The sequence below is a fragment of the Polyodon spathula genome, chromosome 11 (assembly GCF_017654505.1).
Source record: "Polyodon spathula isolate WHYD16114869_AA chromosome 11, ASM1765450v1, whole genome shotgun sequence".
Classification (NCBI taxonomy): Eukaryota; Metazoa; Chordata; class Actinopteri; order Acipenseriformes; family Polyodontidae; genus Polyodon; species Polyodon spathula.
Genome location: NC_054544.1, coordinates 32,538,676 through 32,554,402, shown reverse-complemented (window position 1 = coordinate 32,554,402; position 15,727 = coordinate 32,538,676). Strand labels below are relative to the sequence as shown.

At 37.0% G+C, this 15,727-nt stretch overlaps 1 protein-coding gene across 6 annotated transcripts in view; it reads left to right on the top strand.

Moving 5' to 3' along the window:
- LOC121322877 (Golgi integral membrane protein 4-like) overlaps positions 1-10,659 on the top strand; it is a 31,816-nt gene extending 21,157 nt beyond the window's left edge. For 3 of the 6 annotated variants that reach the window (XM_041263355.1, XM_041263358.1, XM_041263357.1), the window contains 11 exons: positions 346-429; positions 2,030-2,179; positions 2,385-2,768; positions 3,827-4,074; positions 4,569-4,639; positions 4,896-4,972; positions 5,492-5,647; positions 6,362-6,430; positions 6,776-6,856; positions 7,698-7,852; positions 10,583-10,659. In XM_041263355.1, coding sequence (XP_041119289.1) covers positions 346-429; positions 2,030-2,179; positions 2,385-2,768; positions 3,827-4,074; positions 4,569-4,639; positions 4,896-4,972; positions 5,492-5,647; positions 6,362-6,430; positions 6,776-6,856; positions 7,698-7,852; positions 10,583-10,658 — 1,551 coding nt within the window. In that variant the 3' untranslated portion in view covers position 10,659. Of the gene's footprint in view, positions 1-345; positions 430-2,029; positions 2,180-2,384; positions 2,769-3,826; positions 4,075-4,568; positions 4,640-4,895; positions 4,973-5,491; positions 5,648-6,361; positions 6,465-6,775; positions 6,862-7,666; positions 8,488-10,582 lie in introns of those variants that run through there. The other 3 variants (XM_041263356.1, XM_041263359.1, XM_041263360.1) reach the window with 3 other exon arrangements.
- The last annotated feature ends 5,068 nt before the right edge of the window (positions 10,660-15,727 follow it).

The window sequence follows — 15,727 nt, the reverse complement described above, 5'->3', positions numbered from 1 at the left end:
AAAAAGGTCGAATTAAGCAAATTAGCAGTTCAATTAAGGGTCTAGGTAAGTAATTGAGAGCTCTTGGAATGAAAACCAGCAGCCACAGGGAGTACCCAGTACCGAGTTTGAGAAGCCCTGGTCTAAAGTATATGAAGCATAGGATCCTTTTACCTGTAACACACTCCGTTAATCACATTTTGAAACAAGGTAATGGTATTCTGTTCACTGATCATTTACATGCTGCAAAAAGTCCCCAGATTCTACTACTGCCTCTAAATACCACACAAAGCTCATAGGAGAAATGTTTTATTCAGAACAGGACTGTGATGCTTGATTTGTAAAACCTGTTTTTCTTTACCATAGAAACAACACACTGATTTAAAATTTGAACACGATCAACTTGCAATGACTTTAGATGACCACAAGAGTGCACTGGCTGCTGCACAGGTCTGGAAGAAATCTCTTCAATTCCTGGTTTAGGATAAAGCAATGCTTAGGCAATGAGTGGCTTTGCCTAGTGACTGGTAAAATGCATGAAGCTTGCACGCTGCATCTAAATGTTTGCAAGAAACTCAATCTTAACGATTTAATTTCGAGGTGCTGCTGATTGGATCAGGTAAACCAATTCTTTAACAGTGGCATCCCATTAAATCAAGGGCAGTGACAACCCTTTTCTAACCATATCCTTAGTTATTAAGCTTGCACTACCTCATGTACACTGCAGGGGTCAGTCTTGTAGCATTCTTGCTGCGTCTGTTTCTCTGGACACCCTTCCACAGGCATGCTACAGCGTGTTATTATTTACTAATGAACCTCCAGGAATGGAGTGTCCTGCCCCTGCTTGCATTAATCAATCGATCGTTTAATCTGAGCCCTAAGGAACGTTGAATTGAGCTCAGTACAATTGCTGAAGATGTGACTGCCTTGGCTGCCTCCAGATCTAATCAATTGTATTCTTCTACTTGTTGGCAGTTCTGTTTCCAGTGAGGCCGCATGCGTTTATTGACAGTGGGTTGGGATGTTGCCTTGTGTGACCCACTGCTGAAGACTACTACTAATCTTCTAATACTGTTCATTTATTGCATGCCCACGTTCTGCTGGTGTTTATCTTTTCCCTCTTTACCTTTCGTTGTACGCATTGTCTTGCAAAACGGGAACAATTATGTTGAAGTGTAACACAAGTTACTTATTTAATCTTTTTAATGTGCAGTTAGTGACCTGCATTTATTCCTGGATCCTTTTTTTAAATTTATTTTATTTTTTTCAGATTCAGCGAGCCAAACAGAATAAATATGGTGATGAGACAGTTAAAACAAACAGAAAACAGTTGCTGTAGTTGTTCTCCTTAACTGGGATTACTTTGCTTTGAATAAAGTGTCTGCGCTGCTCTTCTTAAGCACTGCAAATCGACATAATTTGTGCAACTCAGCACCAGTGTTGTCTTTTCTGTTGTGGCACTGCAATAACCTCCTAGCTGTAGCTTTTATTTCAAGGCACCTGGTGTTCACACACTGCTTGTTTAATCACTTGACGTCAGCTTGCAGACTTGAACACTCTTGCACTTTTTTTTTATTTGAGTAAATTGATTTAAGAAAGTCACCTTTTTAGAAATACGATCTTTACCAAAATGTAAAATAAACTTAATATGTTGTCTAATCAAGTGATCTAAATAAGGATGGATCCAAATACCTGTTAAAATTATAAATTGGCAACACACCTGGCATTATTTATGTAATTTTTGTCTTAAAAAAACAGGTAACTCGGGGGGATTTGCATACAGTACATATTAATTTAGACATTGGTCTCTTCTGAGTCCATATCTTTAATTGATTTAAACGACAGTGTTATTTATATTTGCCACCACTTCAGATCAATTGAGCAAACCCTAATATTTATAAACAATATTCTGCTGTTTTAGCAAATTAAACAGGAGGCTATAACTTACCATAATAACTGAAGCCAAGGCAAATTAAGTCTAAAATGATTCTTGGTTATACTTCATACAGGCAGTGATTCTCTGTGTAACTTGTTGTTGTGATTGTTCTAGGCCCAGGTAGAGGAATTCAAGCAGTTTAAAGAAACCCTTAAAAAAATGCCCAGCTTTAGACAGCCTGGACTCCACACACCAGTACCAGAGGAACCAAAACTGGGGCGGCAAGGGGAGGATGAAGAGGAAAATGATGAGACTCAATACAAGGTTCTGTTAACAATTTCAGTGTGTGTGTGTGTGTGTGTGTGTGTGTGTGTGTGTGTGTGTGTGTGTGTGTGTGTGTGTGTGTGTGTGTGATATATAATATATATATATATATAATATATATATATATATATATATACACACACACACAACAAACACACACATTATTATTAACCTTGAGTACTATGTGCTTGTGTGCCTCTTTTAGATTCACAAGGGAGGACAGCAACCAGTCGGAAATGTTGATGGCCTCCGTCAGCAACCGGAAGCTCCAAACGTCAGGGAAGAGCGTGGAGAACGTAACAACACCCATCCGAGCAAGTATGCTGTTCCCCGAGTGGAGAACCGGGACAGGAGGTGGGAGGGCCTGCAGGTGCAGCCGGTAGAAGAGGATCACAGGATGGAGCTGGCGGAGGAGGAGATGGAGCAGGCTGGGCAGCCAGAGCACCTGGACGAGGAGTCTGACCAACCACAGGAAGAGGAGGAGAAGGAAGGCCACCAGAAAGAGGAGCAGCACCACCAGCCCCCAGCTCACGCTGAGCAAGAGGAAGCAGGGACGATTCACAAAGAAGACAAAAATGAGGCTGCTAAGGTAGCAATTTCTAAGAGACCGCAAGAGTGGCTCACCTGGTAAAAGCACGGCCGCGTGATGTGCAGGGTGAGTTATGTAGTCAGGGGGGGCACAGGTTCATGTCCAAGCTGTGTGATGTCACCGAATCCTGAGGGAGCGTCGATTTGGCTCTGGTGCTCGTGAGGGTTAAGGAGGCAAACCAACAGGGACTGTTTCTCCTCATCACGCTACAGACGACCCTACTGGCCAGGCACCCAGTGAACTCAGACAGACATCTGCAGGGCTGGCCTTGGTCCTCCAGAGGCCGGTAGCTCACTGACATCTGCTCTCAAGTTCCTGGGTGTTAAAGAGGAAGCTGGCTTGGTCGTGGGATCCGAGGACGCCCACTGAACCTTCAGTTCTCCAAACAAACGTTGCCTCCTGTTAGCATTCAGAGGTTCTTTGCTGGAAAAGATGTATTTTTAGCTTTGTTTCTATTGATTCTGAAATGTGACAGCATTTTTATTTTAGTATTGTGAGTCACTGTGCTAAAACATATCCAAAACATACAAAATATGCTGACTTGAATGACTGTACAATTGAAATAACCTTGCCAGAACTACAGTTTTGAATGTAAAGTTAGCTTTCTCTTTTGGACAAATAACACAAAAACATCTTACTGTTTTCATTGCATCGTGGGTATACATAAAGACACTTCATGTATTCTTAAATGCGTAGCAGACTAAAGTGTGATTTTGTAAAGCATGAATAATAATTATGAATGCTGAGGTACTCGCTCAAATGTCTGTTTGTATTTGTAATATAACTCTAGTGAAGAAAATATTCACCGATGTGTTTGACACAATGGAAGCGAGGAGGGCGAGAGCTTCTCTTGTCTGCTTATCCAGTTGTGTAATTAACTGCTAATTTAATTTCAAATTGGATATCAAAGTCTCATTTATTAAACAGGAATAATAATACATAAAATACAATGACTGAAATACAATTTTAAAAAACTGGGGTAAACTCTTTTAGCGAAACAATCCTTGGGCAACAGTTACTCAGATACATTTTATCGTTGTTCCCCCATATACACACAGGAGCACGGCGGGTCACAGCAGCGTTTGAAATCGGCCTATGAGGAGCAGCTGGACCAGCAGCGTTTGGTGGCTCGGCGGGAGGAGGAGGCCCGGCAGCTCAAGGAGCGCCAGGATAGCCTCCATAGGCAAAGGCTGAGGGAGCAGATGGACCGGCAGCAGCAGTTGAGGGAGAGGGAGCTGCAGATGCAGCGGGAAGCCGACCACAAGGAGCAGATCCTGAGACGACGGCAGCAGCAGCAGCAGCTCAGGTGAGATTTCAAACACTGGGGCAAGATTTTGGTCTTGCGAAAGACTGTAAAATAACCAAAACCTTTTTTTTTTTTCACGAAAGAAAATATACCAGGACTATAATCTTGGCCCAGTAAGAGAAAAATAAATATTAATTTAACTCTCAAGGTTGCAAAAATAAAAGAAGAAATTAAGGATCAGTGAGCTTTAACAGTCTGGGTATGTCAGAAACTGGTACTATAAGAGATGATTTAAAGTTAAGTATGATAGTTGCAGTCATTTCAGGCTGTGTGGCTTCTGCTAGATTATGCTGATTCTTTTCTTGTTGTAGTGGGTTACTAATGTAAGGTATTATCTGTATTACAATATTAGACATGGTAGTGTTTTGCCTACATATCTCGATTGTATGCTTTGCAGGTTAATTTTACGCATAATGTTCTGTGTGCAAGAGTGTGATTGTGGACTGGACTTAGTTACTGTGCTATTTTAACAATTTTCCATGATATGATTATAGGCAGCAGCAAGAGAATGAAAATATTGATGCTGATATTGTTGATGAAGAGCAGGATGTGAAAAAGCAGAATGGTAAGCCTTGCATCTGATTTGGTCCTCAATCCTCACTCAGCATTTATACAGATTTCATTTATAACTTTTTTGATGGATTTTTTACATTTTATTTTTTAATGGGAAATATATAAAGGATACAATATGTAGTCAAGCCATTTCAGCTGCAGAAACTGGTGCAGAGGGTCATGCTTACAATATCAGAAAGCCAGGCTGTATTATGCGTGCTTGTGATGAAGGTTAAGGAACTGGTCATGTTTTCCCTTGCTGGGTTTAGATGGGCATGAACATCCTCATGTTGAAGAAGAGCGGCACAAGCAGCAAGATGAAGACCCTGAGGACGAACACGCAAAGGTCTGCGAGCATGAATCCTCCATGCTTTATATGCAACACTGTTTTTGTTACCCTCAACTGTCTACAATACTGTAAGGCAACCCTTTAAAATAATGGATGCAACTTCAGATATTTTCTACCTGTACAGCTGTGGCAAAAAGTTTTGCCTCACTTAGAATTTTAGGATTTGGGACAAAATAAAAATAAACTACATGAACATAATGTAGATATTTTATTTAACACCATGTAATCAAAGGAACCACAAAATGATATTGCAAAAGTCTACCATAAGCCATAGTAGTACTACAGTATTTCATGTTAGATTTGTCAGTTTTTCATTAAGTATATGGGGAAACTACAAAATGGTATAGAATTCAATGTTTTAAGGTAACATTGTTCAGCAGGTTTCATTTGACTATGAAGCAAAATTTGTTAATTCTCTAGGGTTCGGCAAAACATTGGCCATAGCTGTACAGATCACTTTAAAATTAGGCCTACACATACATTCTAGAGGAGTACCAAAACTGACTACTCTTACAGGAGGACGCCAACCCACAAGAAGATCCAAACAATCAGGGAGAGGACGAGTTTGAAGAGGCAGAGAAGGAGAAACACAGCAATATTCCAGATGGAAATGCAGAACACAAGAAGCATCTTGAGAACATGGCCAAACCAGACGTGCACGAGCAACTTGTGGTATGATGAGGTCTCCCGAATATCAAGTAGCGTTTCCCGAGTTATACTCTGAACTCATTCTGTAGACTAGCGTATTCATTTGAATACTGGTATTTGATTTCATGACTGGTTTCAGTGAACATCAAATTTAAAACCCTATTCCATAAACTGCAGCTATAACATTTGGCCGTTTGTTCTACTATTAGCTGGTTTCACAGTGTTAATAAGGGTCTTTGAAACCAGTGGTATAATATTATTCAAAAGTGAATGTTGGGATGAATGAAGAATGCCAACCATAGTGCCGATAATCATGTGTATTTTTCAAATACCAAATGACTCACCCAGCAACATCACTGTAGACCAGTTTAAAATAGGCAGTTCCACATGTGCTTCAGTAATTGATATTCTGGGCTGCTTGTTGAAATTCCCTTTAGGTTTGAAGTTCAGGAGCAGCAGGCAACAGCTGTCATTACTTTCAAAGGTTACATGAATCATCCATGTTGAAGAAATCTACCCAGATTCACTTAAATTCAAGGAATGTACACTGGCTTGATAATCCTTTAAATAGCATTGCCTGAACTTTGACCTTATTCATTTACTTTATTGTGTAATAAGGCAAGAAACAAGATACAGTATAGCAACATTTAGCACTGATACTGGATCCTAGAAATTTGAAACCAGAGTATGCCATTGTGGAACCTGTTGAAAGTAAGGGGTGAGTTTTGTTGTGTGCAGATGGCTGGAAACCCAGACCAGCAAGAGGACACTCTGGATGAGCAGTACCAGGAGGAGGGAGAGGAAGAGGTCAGTCTGATGAGAGCCAATGGAAAACCACTTGGTGAATATGTTATTTTGGAGCAAGAGCAATGTAAAAAGAGATTGTGTTTTTCCATGCAGCTCCACATCCAACTAATGTATTTGATATTTATGTTAAACACTTAACAAAGCTGTACATTTGTTTAAAGCTTAAATGTAAAAAAAAAAAAAAAAATTGTTACCATCAATTGTAGCACAGTCCATCTCTGCATGAAGTCACTGTCTACTCAATTCAGTGCAGTATGCATTCTGAAGTGGCTGTATAGACCAGCCTCTGAAAGTGATTCTTCCTTGCGATCTGGGCATGAGTTGTTGTGTTGGTTTACTCTTCAGGTGCATGATGACATGGTCGAGGGGCCTAAAGTACAAGAAGAGGAGAAAGAAGCAGCATATAATAAAGAGAATGAGAAACACGTAAGTCCTGCTTCCACACTGGAGTGATTCAGACTGTTCAGTACCTGTTAGTCATTGTGGTGCCCTGCTCAAGATGCAGTTATTGTTCTAATTTGTGTGTAATTTGTTTTGTCTGACATTTCTCTGTTTTCTTACGATTGCTTTTTCTGTGTGGGAGGCATCTCTTAGAGTGATACAGCTTGTTTTTCTTTCTATAACGTTTGATATGTTATCAGAGTATTAGTTAACTGTTCTGTAGCTTTTCTATCCTTCATGGCACTTGCAAAGAGTAGCAAGGTGGATTCTCAGTCTGCTGTCGCAAGATATATGATCTGTGACTGTACCTTCTTAAATGAACTCTAAAGTTACCTTAAGAATTAGCCTGTGATCAGAAGATCAATTACAATACATTCCAGAAGATCAGTATACATTATTTTGGTTCATTTTGGTGATGCTGCAATTTAGTGGTGTACAGTAGCTAGCTGTTGGTTAGATAGAACCAAGAAATCGTGGCCTACTGTGCCATTTGTCTTTAAGGAATGTTAATCGTCAGTCATTCATTTAGTCCTGCTTAGCCAGATTCTAAAGTTTAAGAACATGGTCCATTATGCCATCCAGATTCTAGAACTATCCCACACTGGGGATGTATATCCCTGCAAGGAAATATAGAGGAGGCGGCTATATACAGCTGTATAAATATGTCACGAGAGTTTAGTATTTGTCCAATTGTGATCAAACTTGTTAAGGACTTGTTTTAGCGGGTTACTGAGTGCATATGAAGGCTGTCTCATCTCTCTGCATGTCACACTTGCATTGTTTTTATTTTTCTAGTTAAGGAGGAACATTATTTTCCCCCCCCCAGGGAAACATTAAAGATCCCGAGGGTCCCGAGGAGGAGGAGGATTCCCCCCCAGGGGACCACCTGAAACAGGAATCTGAAGTAATTGAAGAAGAGAATTACGAAGAGGAAGTGGAAGAGGAGAAAGCCCCTGGCAATCCCAATCGACGGGCAGAAATGTGAGGAATGCCTCCTAGTAAACTCAGCTTTGACTGTTTGGGATACAGAACTGAAAGTGCTGTTTTTTTAAGCAAAAGTTTCATGATGTTTTTTTTTTTTTTTTTTTTTTTTTTGTATAAATATTTTAAAAATGGAATATTTTTAAAGAGTGCTTTTTTAATGTTTGCTTTTTTTACACTCTATCCCAGAACTATTCACTAAACTGGTTACTACTTGAAAAAACTGTGAACCACAGATAATCCCTCCTGCCCATTTCATACATCGCACATGGATGTCATACATGGTTTATGAAGGCTGTATTTCACAATTTCCAGTTCCCACAGCATTAGGGGGTTATAGAACACACTTATTTTGCATTTCTAGTAATGTCCAAATCATTTCAAAACAGCTGATCACTGTTATCTTGTGTATCTGGTTTAATGTTACTGGAAATTGTGATGTGTTTGAGAATTATTGGTACTGAATAATTTAGTATGAATAATTCAGGAGGATCAAAAAAAAATCTATTTTTAGTTGGAAAAATAAATATTGATTTTATGTGTTCCAAAAAGTATATTGCATTGCAATTGCTCTGTTTTGTATTGTGTGTGTGTGTGTGTGTATATGTGTGTATATATATATATATATATATATATATATATATATATATATATATATATATATATATATATATATATATATATATATATATATATATATTATATATATATATATATACATATATATATATATAAATAATATTCTACATTATATAAAAATAAGATATACACACATACACACACACACACACACACACTTTTTTTTTTTCGGTAGCAAAAAAGTTGACTGATTTGGGTCACAGTAATTTCAGATTATTCTACACCGTTGCAAAATGTTATGCTATTGCTGAACATTTGTGCCTACATTGAAATGTGTTTTTGTAAAAGGTACTTTGCTACACTGTATACTACTTCTTAATTTATACACCATACATTCCAAGCTGATTTCTTAGATAAATTATTTTTTAGAACATTTGAATTCTAAGATTGGCACCCTTTCCCATAATAGTATATATTTTTGCATTTCCTGTAAGATACTTTTCAGATCATTGATCGAAATACAATGTTTTAATTGCTCAAGTATCTCTGTAATATGTAAATCTATTCAAATTTACATTGTGTACATAGTGATTCTTAAAAACATGGAAAATATGTTATATTTGGTAAAATGCTTTGTCATCTTGAGACGAAGATGGGCTTTTTTTTCCAAGTAATAAAACTAGGTTGAGGGTCATGCTGAGTTGACTTTTTCTTTTTATTGTACACTTGTTTTTATTTAAATTAAATTGTTTTTTTATAATGAACTTCCATAAACAAAACTACGATGCTAAAAGTGATTTAATTTTGTGTGAGGGGTGTTTTCTGTGGCTTAAAAAAAAAAGGCTGTCAAAACAGGCAGCCAAAGATTAATACATGGAGCAATGCTCACCAAGCCCTGTTTGAAAGACATTTTAAGTGGATTCTGCAGCCTGCAGGAGTACTAATTGGTAAAGCCCACTTGTGCTCCACGTGACAATCTGTGACCTTTACGTTTTTCCAAGGCGCTTGGAGCCTGCCGCATTCATTTGAATGCTGCTGCTGCACATCATTTATTGCTTGTAGTTCCTGGTGGCAGCCTAGCAATACAACCATTCAGATATGATCAACTAATTTAATACAATGCTTTGCTTGACCTTTTTTATTATTATTTATCTAGTATTTAACTAATTAAATCTCAAAACACATTTACCTTTAATGCAAAAATATAGTAAAGAAAGGGAAATATAAATAACTAGCATCCACTGTTTTTATAATATTTTATTTGTCCCAGAGGTATATGTGATTATGAACAATCAATTAAATATAAGACACCAAGAAATCTCTAGCAACAAGGTCCACAGGCAGAAATACAACAAGGTACATATGATCATTCAACTTGTTAAGAAAGATTGATTACTGTAAAACCCACACCAATCTGTAAAATACTCCGCTTATGCATTCGACTTTAAGAGTGGTACAGACTCTGTTTCATATAATTTGCTTTGCAGTTCGTCAGCTTGTTGACATTACACCAGTAAAGGAGCTGCTCAATTGAATGGAGAACTTTCAAATCCAAGTATTCCGTTGTGCGGATGATCAGCTACATTGTGTATGTTGTGACCTTTACTGTCAGCTCACTCTACAGACCCTTAAAAAAGAGTGCTGGCCAACCAGTTTGACAACATAACCATGATGGTGCAGAAGACTGGAATTAAGAGTCTGAGCTGCCATTTAGAGCAAAGACCCTATGTAGACTGTTTGGCGTTCAAATGATTAATATATAAAAATTTAAATGCTTGCTAAAAATCCAGACCCACCCATTATTTAACTCCCTTTGAAACCAAGTGATGACAAATTTAAGTTCTTTACAACTATTGCCAAAAGTTTTGCATCACCCTATAGAATTAATTGGCTTCATAAAGTCGAATGAAACCTGCTGAATAATTTTACATTAACATATTGAATTACACACCGATTTGTAGTTTTCCATATACTTAACGAAAAACTGACAAATGATAAATGTGACATTTTGAAATCTACCATGAAATACTGTACTACTATTATGGCTTCCTCATTAGTGAGGTGAGACCTCAATCACATTTCACATCACCCTTCAGGCAGGTCCTGTAACAGCTGGACAGCTGTCTTTATTCACATTTCCTCTGATTTCAGGTACCTTATCTACTCCGGATTGGCCCACAGAACTACTTTGGTAATGCTTCAATTGGTGGACCATTTCCTTTGCTAATGTAAGAGCATATTTTTTTGTCTCGTTATCACCTATGAACTGAAATATATACAAGTTAAAACAATATAAATACTTTTTTTTTTTTTTTTTTTTTTCAAAGGTGTAGTGTTCCATGAATAAAAACCTTATTTAATAAGGTTTTTACCACAGGAATTCCATATTGAAAATATTTTTATATGGTATTTCTCGTAACATTGTATTATCATAACAAACACATACATATGACATTGTAGTTGGATGATGGCTGATTAGTTAGCAGAATGGACGATAATATTCAGGGAGGCAGGTAGTTTGTGTGCCTGAGGCTAAACCGATGATTGTGAACAAACTGGTAAGCCAAGAATGCCTGGTTTTGTGATGAAACAAGATTGCAGAGAAGGCTGAACTCTTGTAGAATTAAGTAAAAAATTGCCATGTTTTAGTGTAAAATTGAACATGACTGTGGGAAACTGCATCTTTGGGTCTGGTCAGTACTTGGATTAATTGGTTTTATGGAGATGCTTGTGTTAAGTGGGCCTGTAAATTGTGTGGACACTAGGGCTGAGGCATTTTGCGGAGGAATGTTAACATTAGTGCACTGGCAAATGAAGCTGAAATGCAGTAATAAGGTGCATGCAGGGGTCAGTGTTTGAGAACAGTAATATAGGCTGGGTTTTATTTTTATGGCTCCCTTTGGAGATTTTTCAGAAACGTAATCGCTAAAAACACTTGAAGGGTAGTACTGAAAAGTCCTTCTGGGAAAACTGACCACCAGCCCAATAAACATCAAACAATAAATTGGAAATGAATGTGCCTTTTAGTGATTCCATCTAATGAGATAAACACTTGCGAGATATTGAAGCACTTGTTCTTTCCTGAAATAACAACCCCTTCAACTTCTCCTCATTGATGTGTAGATCTTGGTGTTTTGCACACATAAAAGTTGCAGTTTAAACATAAAGGTTCAATACCTCATCTCGCATTATTTTTTGTTAGATTGTTATCTTTTTAACCCATATTTAATTACTAGGCCTATATGTGTTATCAGTAAGACCCTATTTGTGTCCTTCCATATCCCCTTTAGTCACTGTGAGCACAATTGTACCATGTGATGTTTCCTATCTTGCATCTTTTTTCAAAGTGACACACAAACTTTTTTAAAATTTTCAAAAAATGTAATGAAAAAGTGTGACTGAAGGGGTCATACCAACAGAGTGGCAGGCAGGACCTTCCTCAACTACCCAAAGTGTTTTTTGTTTCTTTTTCTTCTAAAGTTGGGTACTCATTTTCAACATTTCTGATCCGAAGGTTGCTAGGAAACGACGGTGAGGCAATACTGCTGTCTGTGGTTTTTATCATTGGTTGGTGATAAAAATCAGTTTTGCTATTGAAGTTGTATACAGCCCATCCTATCCAAAATGCAGGCTTGTCCTACAACATTAACAAAAAAATAAATAATAATTAAGAATTGAAAGTGCAAATTAGGTTGCAAGATATGGATTTTAAAACCTTGGTTGGCATTCCTAAGCTTTGCTGTGTGACTTGCGTGTGTAGAGGAATACAGTCCCCTCAGTAGTTTACTGTATGACAAATGCTGGTTGCAAAGCAGGATAAAACCACGCTATGAAATATTTAGAATCCTTCAGGTTTTTGTGGATGATATATAATTTGTAGATAGTACCCTATAAGTTTTCCATACTAAAAGTATACCAAAGTGTAATAAAGCATAGTTAAAGCATAGGTAAGCATGGTAAAGAAGAGCAGGGTATGGTAAAGCATGGCAAACTTGGGTAAATGCACAGTATAACCATAGGAAAATCATGGTCAAATTGCAACAATACTGTAGTAACTTTTATAAGGGTATAGCCAAAGTTAAGGATTAAAGCAAAACTGGGTAGTATGCACCCATCCCCAGAGTACAGTATAAAGAAGCATTAAACACTTCTACTGAGTGGAGCTTTCTATCCCAGACAATTATGATAACTTCATATCGTTTGCCTGGAATTTAATTCGCAACAGCAGCTAATTCATTAGAGGAACATTTGGATGCTGTTACTTGAAGTGGAACACTGGCAAAAAAAAAAAAAATGTACTGCAACAACTTGATTGCCGACCTCTTGAAAACGTGAAATGCAAATTACCATTATACAGCATTGTAATGTGGATGGGAGTAAGCATAGTGTCAGTGAATACAGTATTCTTATGCCGATATAAAAGAAATACCAGTAATCAATTGATTATTTGAAGTAAATGCACATGATTATGTAATTTTACATGTAGAAAAAGATCTTTACACATGTGTAATATATACTAATAGAGCCATGTTAAATGAAAGACAACAGGGAATACACTTCATCCTAACATGGCTCATTAGTTTAAATGACCTAAAGGCATACTGATTGAGACACACATATTTGTGTGTTGTTCTAATCTGTAATGTATTGCATCTATTTAGAATTTACCTACTTCTTTTCAATGTAAGAGATTCCAGAGGTGTTGTCCCCAGTTCTGATAAATCGCACAAAGTCCTGATGTTGTTTTCAATTTGAGGAATCTTAGGCAGATGTCTGATGGATGTTAAATGATTTTTGTTCAGATTGAGTCTTTTGCATCTACAAAAACATCAAAAATAAAATCTATTCTAAATACAAATTCACTTTCAACAATTTCAAAATTGTTTCAAAATGTTGTTCTTTATAAAATGATCACCTTTTGCAATGCTATAGGATCAGGTGAACAGTGCTCTTCAGGGCCCAAGGCAGCTTGCTATGAAGTGCTGTGCCTGATTTCATATAAACTGGCACACAATACTGTCCTAACCGCCAGCTATAAAACCACATTACATTCACCTACCTTGGCAATCTAATAGAACTCAAGTCCTTCAAGGAGTTGTCCACTAACTGAAGTTTCTCCACTCGAATTAATCGCCGAAGAAAAAAAAAATAAGCTTCCTTATATAAATTTCTTTCCAGTTGCCTGATATGCCTCTTCTGCTTAGCAAAGACTACTAACTAAGGACACAGCAGCAGAGTAAAGTGCCCTCAACCAATAGGACAGCTGTCCTGAACCTACAACGCTATACGTTGAATCAATCTCATAGGAAAGTATTTATGATTAATCACAGCATCTACTCAATGCAGGAAATGACACTTCAATTATAAAAAGACATCCGAGTTAAACAATATAATGCCTAAACATACAACTTATTCTACACCTTTTCAAAATGATTAGGCTGTACAAGTTGGGAGTCCACCACTTCTATTTGCATGTTGCATTGTCCAGTAAACCTGTTATCATGTAAATATACCTCTGTTCTGAGTTTTCAAACGTTCTTTGTTTTTCATCTTATGAATTCTGAATGCTCCCTTAACTGCTCTGCTTAAAACACACTTGATAAATGTTGCCAAAACACTTTCACTTCTGCTGCTTCAATGGTCAATGGTAACCTGTCACATACCTCACTGGTCTTTGATTACAAACACTGGTGTTGCTTCTAAATGTGTTGTTCACTGTACAAAGAGGAACTTTACTGTATTTAGTGTGGATCAGTACATTTTAAATAACTAGCATGACTACCTCAGCCACATTTTTACATTGACATACACCAGTTTCACTCTCACCAGACAAGCAGTCTGGGAGATCTTTTACACATGCTACCAGCGGTGCAGTCCAGCCTGTTCATCACCTACAGGCTATAATGGGATATTATATGTGTGTGTATTTCAGGTCAAAAGGATACAGTCAAACTCGGTTAACTCAACACCCCATGTTGACTTTTCCAAGGTATCGAGTTAAGAACGGGTGCACATGAGCCATGGCATTAACATGCATATAACTAACAGGCTCACACCTTTACAGTAGTTGCAAGTTTATTTTTTAATTAAATGACCTTATGAAAACAGTTGAAAGAATTGCAGTGAATGAATCAATTACAGTATACAGTACTGTACAAACTCGGTACTCGTATTGTTTGATTGAAATAAAAAATGAATAACTGCAGCCTTATTTTTACGAAAACAATCCAACCACAAACTGTTGATTATACTTTGTTATTGGCTTTTACTGTCTATTTGAAACCTTTAATAGAAAAAGTAAACAAATGTACATTATAGAGAATTAACTCTGAAGAAAAACAATAAACAACTTGTAGTTTCACACAGAAATCAAGCATTGCCGATTGTATTACTTTTTTGCATAATTCAGAAGTGATTTTAATTACAAAAAAGCCTAAGAAATGTAAATGTCACTGAGTTAAATTTTATCAGAAGAATACATTTAAATTCAACCTTATAAATATTTATTTTTTGATTATAGAGTTTTCAAATTATTATAGATATGTTGAAACAAAACAGAATGAGGTTCAGTGTTTACTGAACTGTCATCATGTGTTTACCAGAACACAGTGCAGTGTCCTACTTTAATTTAACCAGGTGTCCATAGAAAACATAAACCTTACCATAATGCTAGCCAAGCAAAAACAGCAATCAGGATAGTAGGTGTGCATTTATTGTGACTACACCATACTGTTGTCATTATTTTAATAGATCACTAATAAATATTTAATAATTAGAAAACAGTTTGCTCTGAGCTGCAAAAGAAAATCACGTTAAGGAACTAATTAATTTATAACAAGATAAAAACATAGACCCTTATGAAAGAGGGAGTAAAAAAAAAAAAAAAATGAGCCGGATTCACAAAATATTTTTTGCATTAAATAGCATTTAAATTTCATTTATTAAGCTTTTATAGGACGTTTCTATAAAGACTTTGGAGTTTTTTCTCATGGTTAAAAAAAAAAAAAAAAAAAAAAAAAAAAAAAACTAGAACCTTAGAGAACAGTTTACAATGTTTTCCAAAGATTCTTGCCTGTGTCGGGAGCAAACTAGACCAAATGCTAAGCGATGATAGCTCAATGGGGCTGGTGATAAAGGGCCTGCTTTTCCTGCTGACAGCATTCTCTAACCTCAACACCAATTAAGTGCAGGCCATCCCTTGCATGATCAATCAAAATGCCTAGTTTGAATTCAGAGCTGGTGTTGAATTTCACAGGTACAATAGATTTTTACATTAACCAGTGGAGACATGCACAA